Source organism: Pecten maximus, chromosome 16, assembly GCF_902652985.1.
Source record: "Pecten maximus chromosome 16, xPecMax1.1, whole genome shotgun sequence".
Taxonomy (NCBI): Eukaryota; Metazoa; Mollusca; class Bivalvia; order Pectinida; family Pectinidae; genus Pecten; species Pecten maximus.
The window spans coordinates 7,057,910-7,074,437 of record NC_047030.1 but is presented as its reverse complement, the minus strand read 5'-3'; the positions used below and the strand labels follow the sequence as shown (position 1 = coordinate 7,074,437).

The window sequence follows — 16,528 nt, the reverse complement described above, 5'->3', positions numbered from 1 at the left end:
GACTGAACAGTTTGTCTGCTGGGGTTATAGTCCCGTGAACAACCAGGGTCATTCGTAGGTAGGGTCTCCTTCTCCTTGTAGAAGTTCGTAAATACCTCACTGAACAACACACGGGAGGTCCGTCGCATGCCATCAAGAGCAATGTGAATTAAGTATCTTTCATAAGGACTCAACCACGACAGCACAGACCGCTTCGTCTCTCAGCTTCTCGAGACACACAAACCGACACAGGTAGGAAGAGTCAAACCACGCACCTCGGATCATCACTTGAGCTATCCTCCATCCCGTGGACAGAGAGCCGTGATAATGTTTGCCCACAAAAACAGTCCCCTATAACATTTAGGATACCACATACAATAATCCAAAAGTGATGAGGTGTAAGAAACACCTTGAACGAAAAAGCGACCATATTGGATTCATGTGGTTATATGTTTAATAGACAAAATGTGTATCGTTCTATAGCCATGCAATCAGTTCACCAGCAATTTATATATCAAATGTCTGCGGTTATCTTATGTCACTGCAGCCATATCGAAAATCAAATTATCAATAGCAGTTTGAAGGATAAGCTCAACAGTGTTTGAAGAGTAGATACATTATTTATGTATCAAACACACTTAATAAATACAATTTTGTTCATTTAGCTTGACAGTGTTTGAAGGGAAGATACATTATTTATGTATCAAACACACTTAATAAAAATCAATTTTGTTCATTTAGCTTGACAGTGTTTGAAGGGTAGACACTGTACCATATGCATTAAACTTAGTTAATAAAGTAGTATTGTTCACTTCACTCGACAAATGCTTAAAAGGTAGATAAAATACCGTATGTGCTAAACGTAATAAATAAAAATAGTTTTGTTCACTTAGCTGGACAATGTGTTTGGAATTTATGGGGCAAATGCGTTTGTATGTATATTCTTTTTGCCTATATAAAGATGCTAATGCCTTGTGCTCCTTGTTTAAACCTTTGTATATCAATATAGTCGTAATGTAATGATCAAGCTGGGCTTCATCATTTAAGATATATCACTATTTTCAAACTCCAGGTTTTCCTTTGAAAACATGTGTGGCTACTTAAATTTAAGGATGAATGCAAATGCAACGTTTCTTTGTGTGAATTACGTATTCGTGGTATGTTGCTTGGTATATCCGGCGTGTACAGACAGAACTTGTCTGTCGTTTCTCATTCTACTAGCTGTTTCAACATACAGGTCGGTTGTGTGCTTTTCTGGTAAAATGTCTTTCTCAAGGACATGACCTATCACGATAAGTCCCGCTTGTCCGAAATTCTAACGACATCGCTGTCCCGTCCTCATATATAAAGCTTGAAATAGAAATGATGACTCGACCATTGACCTAGCCCCAACTCACGATATACCGCCATTTATCACCAAGCAATGAATACCCAAGGCTTCTATCATTTTGCCAAATCCACATCCTGGTCAGAATATAAAAACATGTATCAATTATATAGATAAACATCCTGGAACAAGATGTATCAATTATATAGATAACACCCTGAAGAATGTGTACACAGTGTCATCAAACTAACAATTAATTGATTTCACTTGAGGGCACTGGCGCTGTCTATTTTTCAAGCAAAGCCCCGTCTGATAGACTTGTACTTGATACCATAGCAACTTATAGTAAGGCCCTATATCATGTGCATTGTATATATCATCATGTATTGTTAGGCCTTGTATCATATACATTGTACATATTATTATGCATTGCATTGTTTGGCCATTGTTCTATATTGTATGGTAGTTCCTGTCTGTACCTGGGCCAATACATTTGTACATATGTATACAACTGATTGTGTCGCAGGTATACCTTTCTAGTAACTTCATAGTGAACGTCACGATTCACCATATTCAATCTCGTGGCAATTGTACCGGATGATGTTGAAATGAATCGTTTATATCACAGCCAGTCCTTCATTCAGAAATGTCTCCTAAAAATATAAAAAAAAATGTCAAATATAGTTTACATGTACAAAAGATAAAACGTTGCACTCGTGTACATTATTCACTGATATATAGGTTAAATATATTAACAAAAACGTTGATATATATGCGACATATTAACAATAACAGTGATATATAGGTGATATATCAAATATGTAAACAATAACATAGATATACATTGTAGGTCATATGTTAACAATAACATAGATATACATTGTAGGTCATATGTTAACAATTACATTGATATATAGGCTGGCAGGTGATAAAAATGAAAAATTAAAAATCACATGTAACAAATTATACGAATCTAGACACAAAACGAAAACAACAGATAATACTGACACCGTAGCTCAAAATCAAAAAGGGGACAAAATATTAGCAAACCGTTCCGGAAGAGTAAGCGTCTTCTGCTTCCTCGATAAACCCGTCATAGAAATCTAGGTCACTACGACACCCGCCATAGAAATCTAGGTCACTACGACACCCGCCATAGAAATCTAGGTCACTACGACACCCGCCATACAAATCTAGGTCACTACGACACCCGCCATACAAATCTAGGTCACTACAACACCCGCCATACAAATCTTGGTCAAATCTGGATAAACTCATATTCTTACAAAGAGAACTATATTTATGACATAGATACCATAAAGTATGTTAACAAGCACCAAACATGTTTGAAATCGCTAATATGATCAACAGAGAAACAAGTCATTGTGTTTTCCATACCGTAGTCTTATTTACCATTTAATATTAGAGTCTTCAGCTCTAGGGTTTCTATCACTTCAGTATTGAAAGGTGTTATATGAAAAATGGAAATCGTTCGTCGATTTTACTTCTGAGCTCAAAACATCAAAGTTGTTGAACATTGGGGAATCGATTCTTTTTGTGTTTGTTCCCATCTCGTTTTATATTCTTTGGATGCTTTTAGTAATTTGCAGAAATGTTCCATTGGTTTTTTTACATTCATTACAAATATATATTAAATCAACGTTTCACTAGACAGGGCCTGTAGTACATTTAACGGGTACATGTAAAGTGCGAAACGAAAGCAAAAACGAAGGAAAACAAACGAAATAAAAAGCAATAAAACGAAATTAAAACGAAACGAAAATGAAACATTGAAAAAATGAAGAAAAAAAAGACTGTACATAGGCCTAAGTGTCCCATTCTCATCAGTGTAAAAACAACACACAGGACACAATGAATTTATCGCAATATTCATTCAGTTCTTTAAACATAAAATAACTCTATTTAGATAATATGCAAAGTCCAAGAAAAATCACGTGACAGAGGTAATTGTAAGCTACTCCTTTTTATGGCAGGAACGCCATGTGTATCTGACAGTGAAAAGGTAGAGTTTCGGGGAAATTGCTGTACTTGAAAGGCGCGATTGGTATAAAAACCCAGGCTTAACGCGCTGTTCCCGTATTGCTGGTATAGAGTGTGGACAGAATGGAAGCGTATGAGGACGACTCCATTTATGTTACTTGGATGAACTGTGAATAATTCTGGATATGTTTTAGACAATATTTAAGTACTGGTTGAAAATGGAATATGTTTTATTTTGTTATTTGTAGCGCATGAACAAAATCGTATAGTGGACTCTTACATAAAAGAAAATAATCAATAGAATTCATTTATAAATATCGATGAAAAAGGTCAAACAAACTTATTTTTAACTATTTCAACGGTCATTTTCTCCATCGATAAAAACACCGAAGATCAAATACAAATCGAATAGAAATTGTTGTCCAAAATCTAACAAAAAATACGATTCCTGCAAATGTATTGTAACAAAAGAATTATTTTACTGAAACAAATACTGTACTATTTTCCTAAGATGAATTGATACATGGACAATACACGCCGCAACAAAAACATTTTATATTGGAGGCACGGTGGTCTAGTGGTAGGACGCAAGCTACGTGACTGAAGGGTCACTAGTTCGAGTCCCGGAACTAAACAGGTGTGGCGTTGTTTCCCTGAACAAGATACTTTACTCCGTTGTGTTCCTGTAGACTCGGCTGTAAATGAGTATGTGGTAGGGCAGTACAAGAAATGTTGTGTGTAAGCTGTTTGCGCCGAAATGGCAGCTTCGGCTGTACGCTCCACGGGAAGTTAATAAAGACATTAGCTGATCGCCCAATAACAAAGGAAAGTGACTTATGAAATAAGATAACAGCAAAAATAAGATTACCACTGAAAAAAAAAGAAAAAGAAAAATGATTAACGTTTACAAAAGATTATGGCAAAAATAAGATTACCGCTGAAATAAGATTCCGCTAAAATAAGATAACCGCGAGAATATAAGAATACCACCTAAATAAGGATACCGTTCATAATATCACCGCTAAAATATGTACATTTACAGTATATGTAGTACTAGACTAACAATATATGTTATTCTGGCTCGGATTCCATTAATTATAAATTCCCCAATATGCTTTCGCATTAAACGACGCCTTTTGTCATAAAGAAGTGAATGTATCTGTATTGAACCAAAAAATAGAAAAGCAATATGACTGGCGTCAACGTTATACACTATGTAATTACTATTTATAACTAATGACAGATCTTACCCACATATAGAAATGGCTATACACACAAAATCTTTAATTCATTCGTACACAGGCAAATTGTCTTCAGGTCAATTCAGTTCAATTTCATGTCAATTCCAGGTCAATTTCTTGACCTGAATTCGACATGATTTTTTTCCATGTCAAATTCAGGAAAAACTCAGGTCATTTTCAGATAAATCTCAGGACAATTTTTTTTAGGTCAAATTTACCTCAATACCTTTTACCTGTTCATGGCCTTTGATATTCTGATTGGGTTTGTTAAATGTGATACCATATACTGAGTTTAATTTCTTAATGCTTTATCATTCAACCATTCTTTTAAAAGGTTAAATAATGTGATAAATGAAAGTAAGTTATGAATATGTTTGGTGAAGGACTTTATCTGATTTTAATAACAGCATGATCAATAACGTTTTTAGGACACCAATATGACACACGAAGTTTATCAGGTCTTATTAACTTAAAAATCCTTGAATCCGATGTTATCATATTCTATATGCTATATACTATCAAGTATTTATTGATAAATGAAACTAAAAAAATGACATAATGCTTAAGTGAAAATTATGACACCCACTACATCGTATATGTTAATGATGATATCTTTATTATTCTTATCTAGACGTCATACAAAAAGGATATAATCTGCCTCAAATGAAAGGCTGCCTCTCACACAACATAGCCTTCACAAAGTGTAATATGTCTTTTGTTCAATCTCTCACACAACATAGCCTTCACAAAGTGTAATATGTCTTTTGTTCAATCTCTCACACAACATAGCCTTCACAAAGTGTAACATGTCTTTTGTTCAATCTCTCACACAACATAGCCTTCACAAAGTGTAATATGTCTTTTGTTCAATCTCTCACACAACATAGCCTTCACAAAGTGTAACATGTCTTTTGTTCAATCGCTCACACAACATAGCCTTCACAAAGTGTAATATGTCTTTTGTTCAATCTCTCACACAACATAGCCTTCACAAAGTGTAACATGTCTTTTGTTCAATCTCTCACACAACATAGCCTTCACAAAGTGTAACATGTCTTTTGTTCAATCTCTCACACAACATAGCCTTCACAAAGTGTAACATGTCTTTTGTTCAATCTCTCACACAACATAGCCTTCACAAAGTGTAACATGTCTTTTGTTCAATCTCTCACACAACATAGCCCTCACAAAGTGTAATATGTCTTTTGTTCAATCTCTCACACAACATAGCCCTCACAAAGTGTAATATGTCTTTTGTTCAATCTCTCACACAACATAGCCCTCACAAAGTGTAATATGTCTTTTGTTCAATCTCTCACACAACATAGCCCTCACAAAGTGTAATATGTCTTTTGTTCAATCTCTCACACAACATAGCCCTCACAAAGTGTAATATGTCTTTTGTTCAATCTCTCACACAACATAGCCCTCACAAAGTGTAATATGTCTTTTGTTCAATCTCTCACACAACATAGCCCTCACAAAGTGTAATATGTCTTTTGTTCAATCTCTCACACAACATAGCCCTCACAAAGTGTAATATGTCTTTTGTTCAATCTCTCACACAACATAGCCCTCACAAAGTGTAATATGTCTTTTGTTCAATCTCTCACACAACATAGCCCTTCACAAAGTGTAATATGTCTTTTGTTCAATCTCTCACACAACATAGCCTTCACAAAGTGTAATATGTCTTTTGTTCAATCTCTCACACAACATAGCCTTCACAAAGTGTAATATGTCTTTTGTTCAATCTCTCACACAACATAGCCTTCACAAAGTGTAATATGTCTTTTGTTCAATCTCTCACACAACATAGCCTTCACAAAGTGTAATATGTCTTTTGTTCAATCTCTCACACAACATAGCCTTCACAAAGTGTAATATGTCTTTTGTTCAATCTCTCACACAACATAGCCTTCACAAAGTGTAATATGTCTTAAGTGAAAATTATGACACCCACTACATCGTATATGTTAATGATGATATCTTTATTATTCTTATCCATACGTCATACAAAAAGGATATAATCTGCCTCAAATGAAAGGCTCGCTCACTGAAACACTGACTCACTCGCTGACTCACTCGCTGACTCATTCATCGACTCATTCATTGACTCATTCACTGACTAATTCACTGACTCACTCATTGACTCATTCACTCATTCACTGACTCACTCACTGACTGACTCACTCACTCACTGACTCACTCACTCACTCACTCACTCACTCACTCACTCACTCACTCACTCACTCACTCACTCACTCACTCACTCACTCACTCACTCACTCACTCACTCACTCACTCACTCACTCACTCACTCACTCACTCACTCACTCACTCACTCACTCACTCACTCACTCACTCACTCACTCACTCACTCACTCACTCACTCACTCAACCACTCAACCACTCAACCACTCACTCACTGCTACTTATTTGTGTTTTTCTCATCAAATATATAACAAAGAAATGACATGTATGTGAATACCAAATTTTAACCATTTTTAACGAGACGTGAATTTTGATTTTGTCTATTTCGATATCGTTAACCTATGGCGATGTTTTGATATTAATTGTCATGTTTACTGAATGTAAACATAGAGCACAGTAGACTGAAATATAATCTCACATAAAACAAGGTAAGAGGTACATGTCATCACCTGGGAGGCTTTGTCCTATACCTGTCAAATACCGAATACAATGGAGTATTTCATTGTTCTATACCTGTCAAATACCGAACACAATGGAGTATTTCAGAGAGAACAACATTACCATAAGTATAAAATATGTATATCAAAACAATAGAAACAAAAATTTATGTATTTATCATATCTATATGATTAAAACATAATCGCTGGATCGCAATAACAAAAAAGGATAATATTTCTAAGTAAATGCACTGTCATATCTAATCTATCTAGTCTCAGCACCACCATTTACAGATATGTCTATTAATAGATCCCGTGGGAGGGGGATATGTAGGTCCATTTGAAGTCGGACACGTGCGGCGACAAGAAGGTAACACTAGCATGGGATCATTGCCGTGTGATAATTACAAACTACGTTCATTTCGATAACGAGATGTGAGTTGCGTAACCATTATTAACATATGAACTGGGATCTGTATCATTCTCTGAACTAATTAGTGTTCCATTAGATGGAAAAACATCTTCTTCCGGTCTCTGGGAATCAAAGTTCATTTTCACATAAGTTCCATCTTTCGACACATCATCCGTGACGTCACTACTACTGCTACCACGCATGTGCATGTACCCATTCTCGAGGGAATCTGTCTTATCTTTAGGAAGCTCCACAAAATTTGAATATTTTAGCATATCATTGGCTCGCAGTGATGCATACGGGTTTTCTTCTCCTTTTTTTGCTCCTCGTGAAGCATGGCTTTCCGGATGTAGGTAATCGTCTGATGGTTTGAATGTAGATAATGCACACGGCCCAAGTGAATCATACGGATTCGGTTCTGCGATGTTTGACCTGGGAAACAATACGCTCTGTCCGCCATTTGCATTATTTGCCAAGGGTTGATTGTTTGGTTGGTTGTAAATTCTATTATCAAACCGAACTTGACCCTCGAATCTGTCTTTGGACTTTCTGCTGTAATAAGAAAAGTTGAGTTTAGTGTTGTTAGTGTAGCCATTGGAGGATATTTGTCTTATATAGTCGATTGAAAACATGATTAAACCGTTGTAATTGTTTGTATATTTCTAAAAGTTACATACTTTATGCAATTACCACCCTCCAAAAATATTATCTTTCCTTTTTTTCTTTTTATTTCATAAAATTTTAATGAAAAAAAGAAGTTATCAGCCTATTGGATAAAATAACATACCAAACATATATAAATTGTCTTCGTCTTATGGAAAGTAAGAAAATAAGAAAATATTTTAGACAAATTAGAAATGAAAAACATTTGACACAAAATAACAAATAACACAAGGATAAGCAGAAATAACTTATACAAGAAACAACTCGCACACCTCATACACACTTACATAAGTACCCGTACAAATACATATATTTCTGTACACATTTATACACCGTCGTATCTATTGTTAGACTTAGACCGAAGGTCCTTGTACATTTATCTTTAAAATTTGTTGAGGTGAATAAATAATTTACACCATTCCGAAATTTGACCGTGATACCCTTTTATATTTATAGTTTTAGTCATGATTTACATCCCCGGCCACAAAAGGCTATAGCCAAGTCAAACGAAGGGAAGTAACTCTGATAGATCAGAATGTGTTAAAGATGTCTGATGTCAAATAGATAAAATTCAATACCCAATGGGAACTGTTTATAGCATTTTGGGAGAATCAGTGTATATGTTGTCGGCGATGTAGACTAAAATTATATGATCCTTTAAAACAAAAGAAGAAATCCCAATCGTACAACAATTATAATTATACACCTTTGGTACTAGTGAATTTAGCTCTCAACTTTTATTTAAAGGTACTTATCTCTTGTGCGTCTTTTGTATCATCTCTCACAACATAGCCTTCACAAAGTGTAATATGTCTTTTGTATCATCTCTCACAGAACATAGCCTTCACAAAGTGTAATATGTCTTTTGTTCAATCTCTGACACAACATAGCCTTCACAAAGTGTAATATGTCTTTTGTTCAATCTCTCACACAACATAGCCTTCACAAAGTGTAATATGTCTTTTGTTAATCTCACACAACATAGCCTTCACAAAGTGTAATATGTCTTTTGTATCATCTCTCACACAACATAGCCTTCACAAAGTGTAATATGTCTTTTGTTCAATCTCTCACAGAACATAGCCTTCACAAAGTGTAATATGTCTTTTGTTCAATCTCTGACACAATATAGCCTTCACAAAGTGTAATATGTCTTTTGTTCAATCTCTCACACAACATAGCCTTCACAAAGTGTAATATGTCTTTTGTTAATCTCACACAACATAGCCTTCACAAAGTGTAATATGTCTTTTGTATCAATCTCTCACACAACATAGCCTTCACAAAGTGTAATATGTCTTTTGTATCATCTCTCACACAACATAGCCTTCACAAAGTGTAATATGTCTTTTTTTCAATCTCTCACACAACATAGCCTTCACAAAGTGTAATAGTGTCTTTTGTATCATCTCTCACACAACATAGCCTTCACAAAGTGTAATATGTCTTTTGTTCAATCTCTAACACAACATATCCTTCACAAAGTGTAATATGTCTTTTGTATCATCTCTCACACAACATAGCCTTCACAAAGTGTAATATGTCTTTTATTCAATCTCTCACAACATAGCCTTCACAAAGTGTAATATGTCCTTTGTATCAATCTCTCACACAACATAGCCTTCACAAAGTGTAATATGTCTTTTGTTCAATCTCTGACACAACATAGCCCTCACAAAGTGTAATATGTCTTTTGTATCATCTCTGACACAACATAGCCTTCACAAAGTGTAATATGTCTTTTGTTCAATCTCTCACACAACATAGCCTTCACAAAGTGTAATATGTCTTTTGTTCAATCTCTCACACAACATAGCCTTCACAAAGTGTAATATGTCTTTTGTTCAATCTCTCACACAACATAGCCTTCACAAAGTGTAATATGTCTTTTGTTCAATCTCTCACACAACAAAGCCTTCACAAAGTGAAATGTGTCTTATACCCTAACCTTTTCCTGGCGATGACGACGATGATGATAATGATCAGCATAACGACGAGAATTATTGCAGCAATCAGACCAGCCATTATTCCTGTAACAAAGGTGGTAAAGTCCGTAAAATACAGCATTATCATAACACTCTTCTTAGGACGAGATGTTAATGGGAGTCTTTTTCTGACAAATTTTCAGAAAAATGTTGCTTTATATATAAATCAGTACCGACATACAACAGGAGTGAATATCATGATCAGTTAGTATGCAGAGTTGTCCCCCTTGTCTTGGGAAAGTGATTTAACTCGTGTTTGACCAAGAGCTGAATGGCGGGTGGCGTCTAAGAATCAGAAGACTCTTACTCTCCCGGAACACCTGGTCCTATTCTCACTGTACTCTTTTCAATGGTAATCTATTTTCGTTCATATTTTGCCGTCTTTTAATCGATTTCGATTTATATTTCTAGATCTCGTTTGAATATTGATATTCTTTCTTGTTATTAATAAAGGTAATAATGTACAATATTAACAATTGCGTTGCCTTGTCACTAGATGAAGCTTATTAAGACCAATGTTATTAATTTTCTATATTTACGAACGGTGATTAGGCTTGCGCCTCAATATCGGGCGGCCTCGTTAAGCACTTGTCAAAGTACAACCGCGTTGTAGTAAGTTATGATTTTGTGAAATACGATAATATTAATGATGAACTGCCAATTCACAAAAATATAAAGCAATATCTAGACATTTTAATGAATGCCATCTAGTGTTTTCCGATTAATTTGGATGTTCTATTAAGCTGACCGCTGTTCCAACAATATGTATAAGGTGATTGTTTCCATGTTACTTAAATGTCATGGTGCTCAAGTGTAAATATAAGGGTTTTTTTTCCTAGATGCATCGAGGTGTATTTACGTTGCTATGAGTACATATTTAACTTGTTGCGTTTTCGCGAAAAAAAAGCAATATGTACTTACCGCAAAAAATGAAAATAAATCCTTACTTGTATATACAAACTACAATTGATAAGCTTCGCAATACAAGTTTTCTGAAAACTTAAAACCTCACAAATCATTCAAAAGCTCAACTTATGAAAGAAGACACATCATTTAACGAAATGATAAGATATTCAATTTTTGAGACAATGTACGTTGGAATGGGGACTCATTCTATCTAGTGTTCTGTCGAACTCATAACGAGACGTGGCTCCAACCAGTAAATATCGATATGGATTGGTGTTGGTTTAATTTTGATACATAATGCCATATTCATGTTTTATGACATGTGATAATATAATCCGCAGATACAATGTACTACATTAAAGGAAACGTCCTACTGTTTAGAATATTTCCAGAACGTTTGTCATTAAAAGATATGTATGCATGTATTGTAAAGGAATTACTATATAATTAAAGATGGCTTTGTGTTCAATTATGCCAAATGATTCCAACCTGTATACCCGGGCAGTTTTCGTTTTCGCAGTTTTTCGGTGTTGTTCGTTTATGAAATAAAGTCGGACCTGGTGATTTTATATTGTTTTCAAACGAGCCTTCACAAAGACTTCCCAGGCCTGTATTAACATGTGTAGGTCCGTCAAGATATATGTTTGAAATATTACATTTAAAAACTGACGAACCGGTTTGTCCGCATAAACGAACAGGTCCCTGGTAACCACACACAGTTAGAAATTATATTGGAGTTGTCTCCCATTCCATCGCTCAGTCCATGGGAGTGATTGTTTTCCCTAATCTGTCATTGCATCGTGCTTTATTAAAAAAGATCTTAATGTCGAAAAACAATGTATTACATGTTTGTCGAGGTTGTTTCATGCCTAATCACCAGACATAATGTCCGAGATTATTTACTGGGTGTTTTGACAGATGTGGTGAGCACCTGTGGCCTTATCAAACACGAGTTATCCTCTTTAAAATTTATTCATTTAACATATTAAATTGATTCTAATATCAAAATAGCTTACCTGCAGGTAGTGCCGCTTGTGCAGTCTGCTGACCTTAAATATGAAATAGATACGTTTTCAGTCCAGGTCAAGTAGTAAAAACGAACATTAGTATTTAAATAATAACAGTTTTAATATCATAATGTTGACCAGTGATATAGACATTGTGTGCATTATATTTGATTGATAGGTATTTTTACCAATAAATGATTTACCTGTTCCTCCGTCCGTCGCAACAGTTGTTGTACTTGGTGTAGTCGTTATGGTTGTAGTTGTTGGAGTTGTGGTTGTAGTTGTCGGAGTTGTGGTTGTGGTTGTAGTTGTTGGTGTTGTGGTTGTAGTTGTTGGTGTTGTGGTTGTAGTTGTTGGTGTTGTGGTTGTAGTTGTCGGTGTTGTGGTTGTAGTTGTTGGTGTTGTGGTTGTAGTTGTTGGTGTTGTGGTTGTAGTTGTTGGTGTTGTGGTTGTAGTTGTTGGTGTTGTGGTTGTAGTTGTTGGTGTTGTGGTTGTAGTTGTTGGTGTTGTGGTTGTTGTTGTTGGTGTTGTTGTTGTAGTTGTTGGTGTTGTGGTTGTAGTTGTTGGTGTTGTGGTTGTAGTTGTTGGTGTTGTGGTTGTAGTTGTTGGTGTTGTGGTTGTAGTTGTCGGGGTGATTGTGGTGGTCGGCGTTGTTGTTGTCGTCGTTGTTGTTGTTGTTGTTGATGTCGTTGTACTTCCCATATCTGGAACAGAAAAACAAATTTATTTAAGAGATTAAAATCTATTTACGTGTATTTTTTTAATTAAAAATACGAAAGATTATATGGTTTGACAACAGTCAGATTTTCTTGTTATCGCTATTTTTTGAAAAGTTTGCCGTTTGTGCAGTATCACTAGACATACCTGAATTTATCAACAGAATGTTTTTAAACAGGTTAACTCAACTTATATATAACTACTCAGGGGAAGCTCTCGTCTGGTATCAAGCAGGCTTCATCAGCCCTAATGACAGGGGACCTGAATTTGTTAGAAAGGTTGGTTACAACCTCAATGATTGGCATGTGCAAGAAAGTTAAGATCCATTCAAGAACGGAATTATTGCCCTGATTTGAGCTATTCAAAAATATGTAACATGTTTCATCATTTAAGTGCTAAGTACCATCCTAAATACGTTTGATTGGACGGTCAAAAATACAATCCATTCCACTTACCGTACTGACAAATGTACCTCTTCACTTACCGTACTGACAGATGTACCGGACCACTTACCGTACTGACAGATGTACCGCTCCACATACCTTACTGACAGATGTACCGGACCACTTACCGTACTGACAGATGTACCGCTCCACTTACCGTACTGACAGATGTACCGGACCACTTACCGTACTGAAAGATGTACCGGACCACTTACCGTACTGACAGATGTATCTCTCCACTTACCGTACTGACAGATGTACCGCTCCACTTACCGTACTGACAGATGTACCTCTCCATTTACCGTACTGACAGATGTACCGGACCACTTACCGTACTGACAGATGTACCGGACCACTTACCGTACTGACAGATGTACCTCTCCACTTATCGTACTGACAGATGTACCGCTCCACTTACCGTACTGACAGATGTACCGCTCCACTTACCGTACTGACAGATGTACCGGACCACTTACCGTACTGACAGATATACCGCTCCACTTACCGTACTGACAAATGTACCGGACCACTTACCGTACTGACAGATGTACCGCTCCACTTACCGTACTGACAGATTTACCGCTATACTTACCGTACTGACAGATGTACCTCTCCACTTACCGTACTGACAGATGTACCTCTCCACTTACCGTACTGACAGATGTACCGGACCACTTACCGTACTGACAGATGTACCTCTCCATTTACCGTACTGACAGATGTACCGGTCCACTTACCGTACTGACAGATGTACCGCTCCATTTACCGTACTGACAGATGTACCGGACCACTTACCGTACTGACAGATGTACAGGTCCACTTACCGTACTGACAGATATACCGGGCCACTTACCGTACTGACAGATGTACCGCTCCACTTACCGTACTGACAGATGTACCGGTCCACTTACCGTACTGAGAGATGTACCGCTATACTTACCGTACTGACAGATGTACCGCTCCACTTACCGTACTGACAGATGTACCGGACCACTTACCGTACTGACAGATGTACCGGACCACTTACCGTACTGACAGATGTACCGGGCCACTTACTGTACTGACAGATGTACCGCTCCACTTACCGTACTGACAGATGTACCGGTCAACTTACCGTACTGACAGATGTACCGGACCACTTACCGTACTGACAGATGTACCGCTCCACTTACCGTACTGACAGATGTACCGCTTCACTTACCGTACTGACAGATGTACCGGACCGTACTGACAGATGTACCGCTATACTTACCGTACTGACAGATGTACCGGACCACTTACCGTACTGACAGATGTACCGCTCCACTTACCGTACTGACAGATTTACCGCTATACTTACCGTACTGACAGATATACCGCTATACTTACCGTACTGACAGATGTACCGGACCACTTACCGTACTGACAGATGTATCTCTCCACTTACCGTACTGACAGATGTACCGCTATACTTACCGTACTGACAGATGTACCGGCCCACTTACCGTACTGACAAATGTACCTCTCCACTTACCGCACTGACAGATATACCGCTATACTTACCGTACTGACAGATGTACCGTACCGTACTGACAGATGTACCGCTATACTTACCGTACTGACAGATGTACCGGCCCACTTACCGTACTGACAAATGTACCGCTCCACTTACCGTACTGACAGATGTACCGCTCCACTTACCGTACTGACAGATATACCGCTATACTTACCGTACTGACAGATATACCGCTCCACTTACCGTACTGACAGATGTACCGTACCGTACCTGACTGTACCGTACCGTACTGACAGATATACCGCTATACTTACCGTACTGACAGATATACCGGCTCCACTTACCGTACTGACAGATGTACCTCTCCACTTACCGTACTGACAGATATACCGCTATACTTACCGTACTGACAGATATACCGCTCCACTTACCGTACTGACAGATGTACCGCTCCACTTACCGTACTGACAGATATACCGCTCCACTTACCGTACTGACAGATGTACCGCTCCACTTACCGTACTGACAAATGTACCTCTCCACTTACCGTACTGACAGATGTACCGCTCCACTTACCGTACTGACAGATGTACCGGGCCACTTACCGTACTGACAAATGTACCTCTCCACTTACCGTACTGACAGATATACCGCTATACTTACCGTACTGACAGATGTACCGCTCCACTTACCGTACTGACAGATATACCGCTATACTTACCGTACTGACAGATATACCGCTCCACTTACCGTACTGACAGATGTACCGCTCCACTTACCGTACTGACAGATGTACCGCTCCACTTACCGTACTGACAGATGTATCTCTCCACTTACCGTACTGACAGATGTATCTCTCCACTTACCGTACTGACAGATGTACCGCTCCACTTACCGTACTGACAGATATACCGCTCCACTTACCGTACTGACAGATGTACCGCTCCACTTACCGTACTGACAGATGTATCTCTCCACTTACCGTACTGACAGATGTATCTCTCCACTTACTGTACTGACAGATATACCGGACCATTTACTGTACTGACAGATGTACCGCTCCACTTACCGTACTGACAGATGTACCGCTCCACTTACCGTACTGACAGATGTACCGGACCACTTACCGTACTGACAGATGTACCGGGCCACTTACCGTACTGACAGATGTACCGCTCCACTTACCGTACTGACAGATGTACCGGTCCACTTACCGTACTGACAAATGTACCGGACCACTTACCGTACTGACAGATATACCGGACCATTTACTGTACTGACAGATGTACCGCTCCACTTACCGTACTGACAGATGTACCGCTCCACTTACCGTACTGACAGATATACCGCTCCACTTACCGTACTGACAGATGTATCTCTCCACTTACCGTACTGACAGATGTACCGGACCACTTACCGTACTGACAGATATACCGCTCCACTTACCGTACTGACAGATGTACCGCTCCACTTACCGTACTGACAGATGTATCTCTCCACTTACCGTACTGACAGATGTACCGCTCCACTTACCGTACTGACAGATGTATCTCTCCACTTACCGTACTGACAGATGTACCGGGCCACTTACTGTACTGACAGATGTACCGCTCCACTTACCGTACTGACAGATATACCGCTCCACTTACCGTACTGACAGATGTACCTGTCAACTTACCGTACTGACAGATGTACCGGACC

The 16,528-nt window shown here is 37.9% G+C and overlaps 1 protein-coding gene across 1 annotated transcript; it reads right to left on the bottom strand.

Annotated features, from left to right (window-relative positions):
- Positions 1-7,090: 7,090 nt before the first annotated feature.
- Positions 7,091-12,499, bottom strand: LOC117344866. The gene is made up of 5 exons (XM_033907718.1): positions 12,376-12,499; positions 12,182-12,214; positions 10,223-10,304; positions 7,276-8,163; positions 7,091-7,232 (listed from the first exon to the last, which is right to left on the bottom strand). The coding sequence occupies exons 3-4, from the start codon at positions 10,297-10,299 to the stop codon at positions 7,617-7,619; spliced, it is 624 nt and encodes a 207-aa protein (XP_033763609.1). The 5' UTR covers positions 10,300-10,304; positions 12,182-12,214; positions 12,376-12,499; the 3' UTR covers positions 7,091-7,232; positions 7,276-7,616.
- Between the last annotated feature and the right edge of the window lie 4,029 nt (positions 12,500-16,528).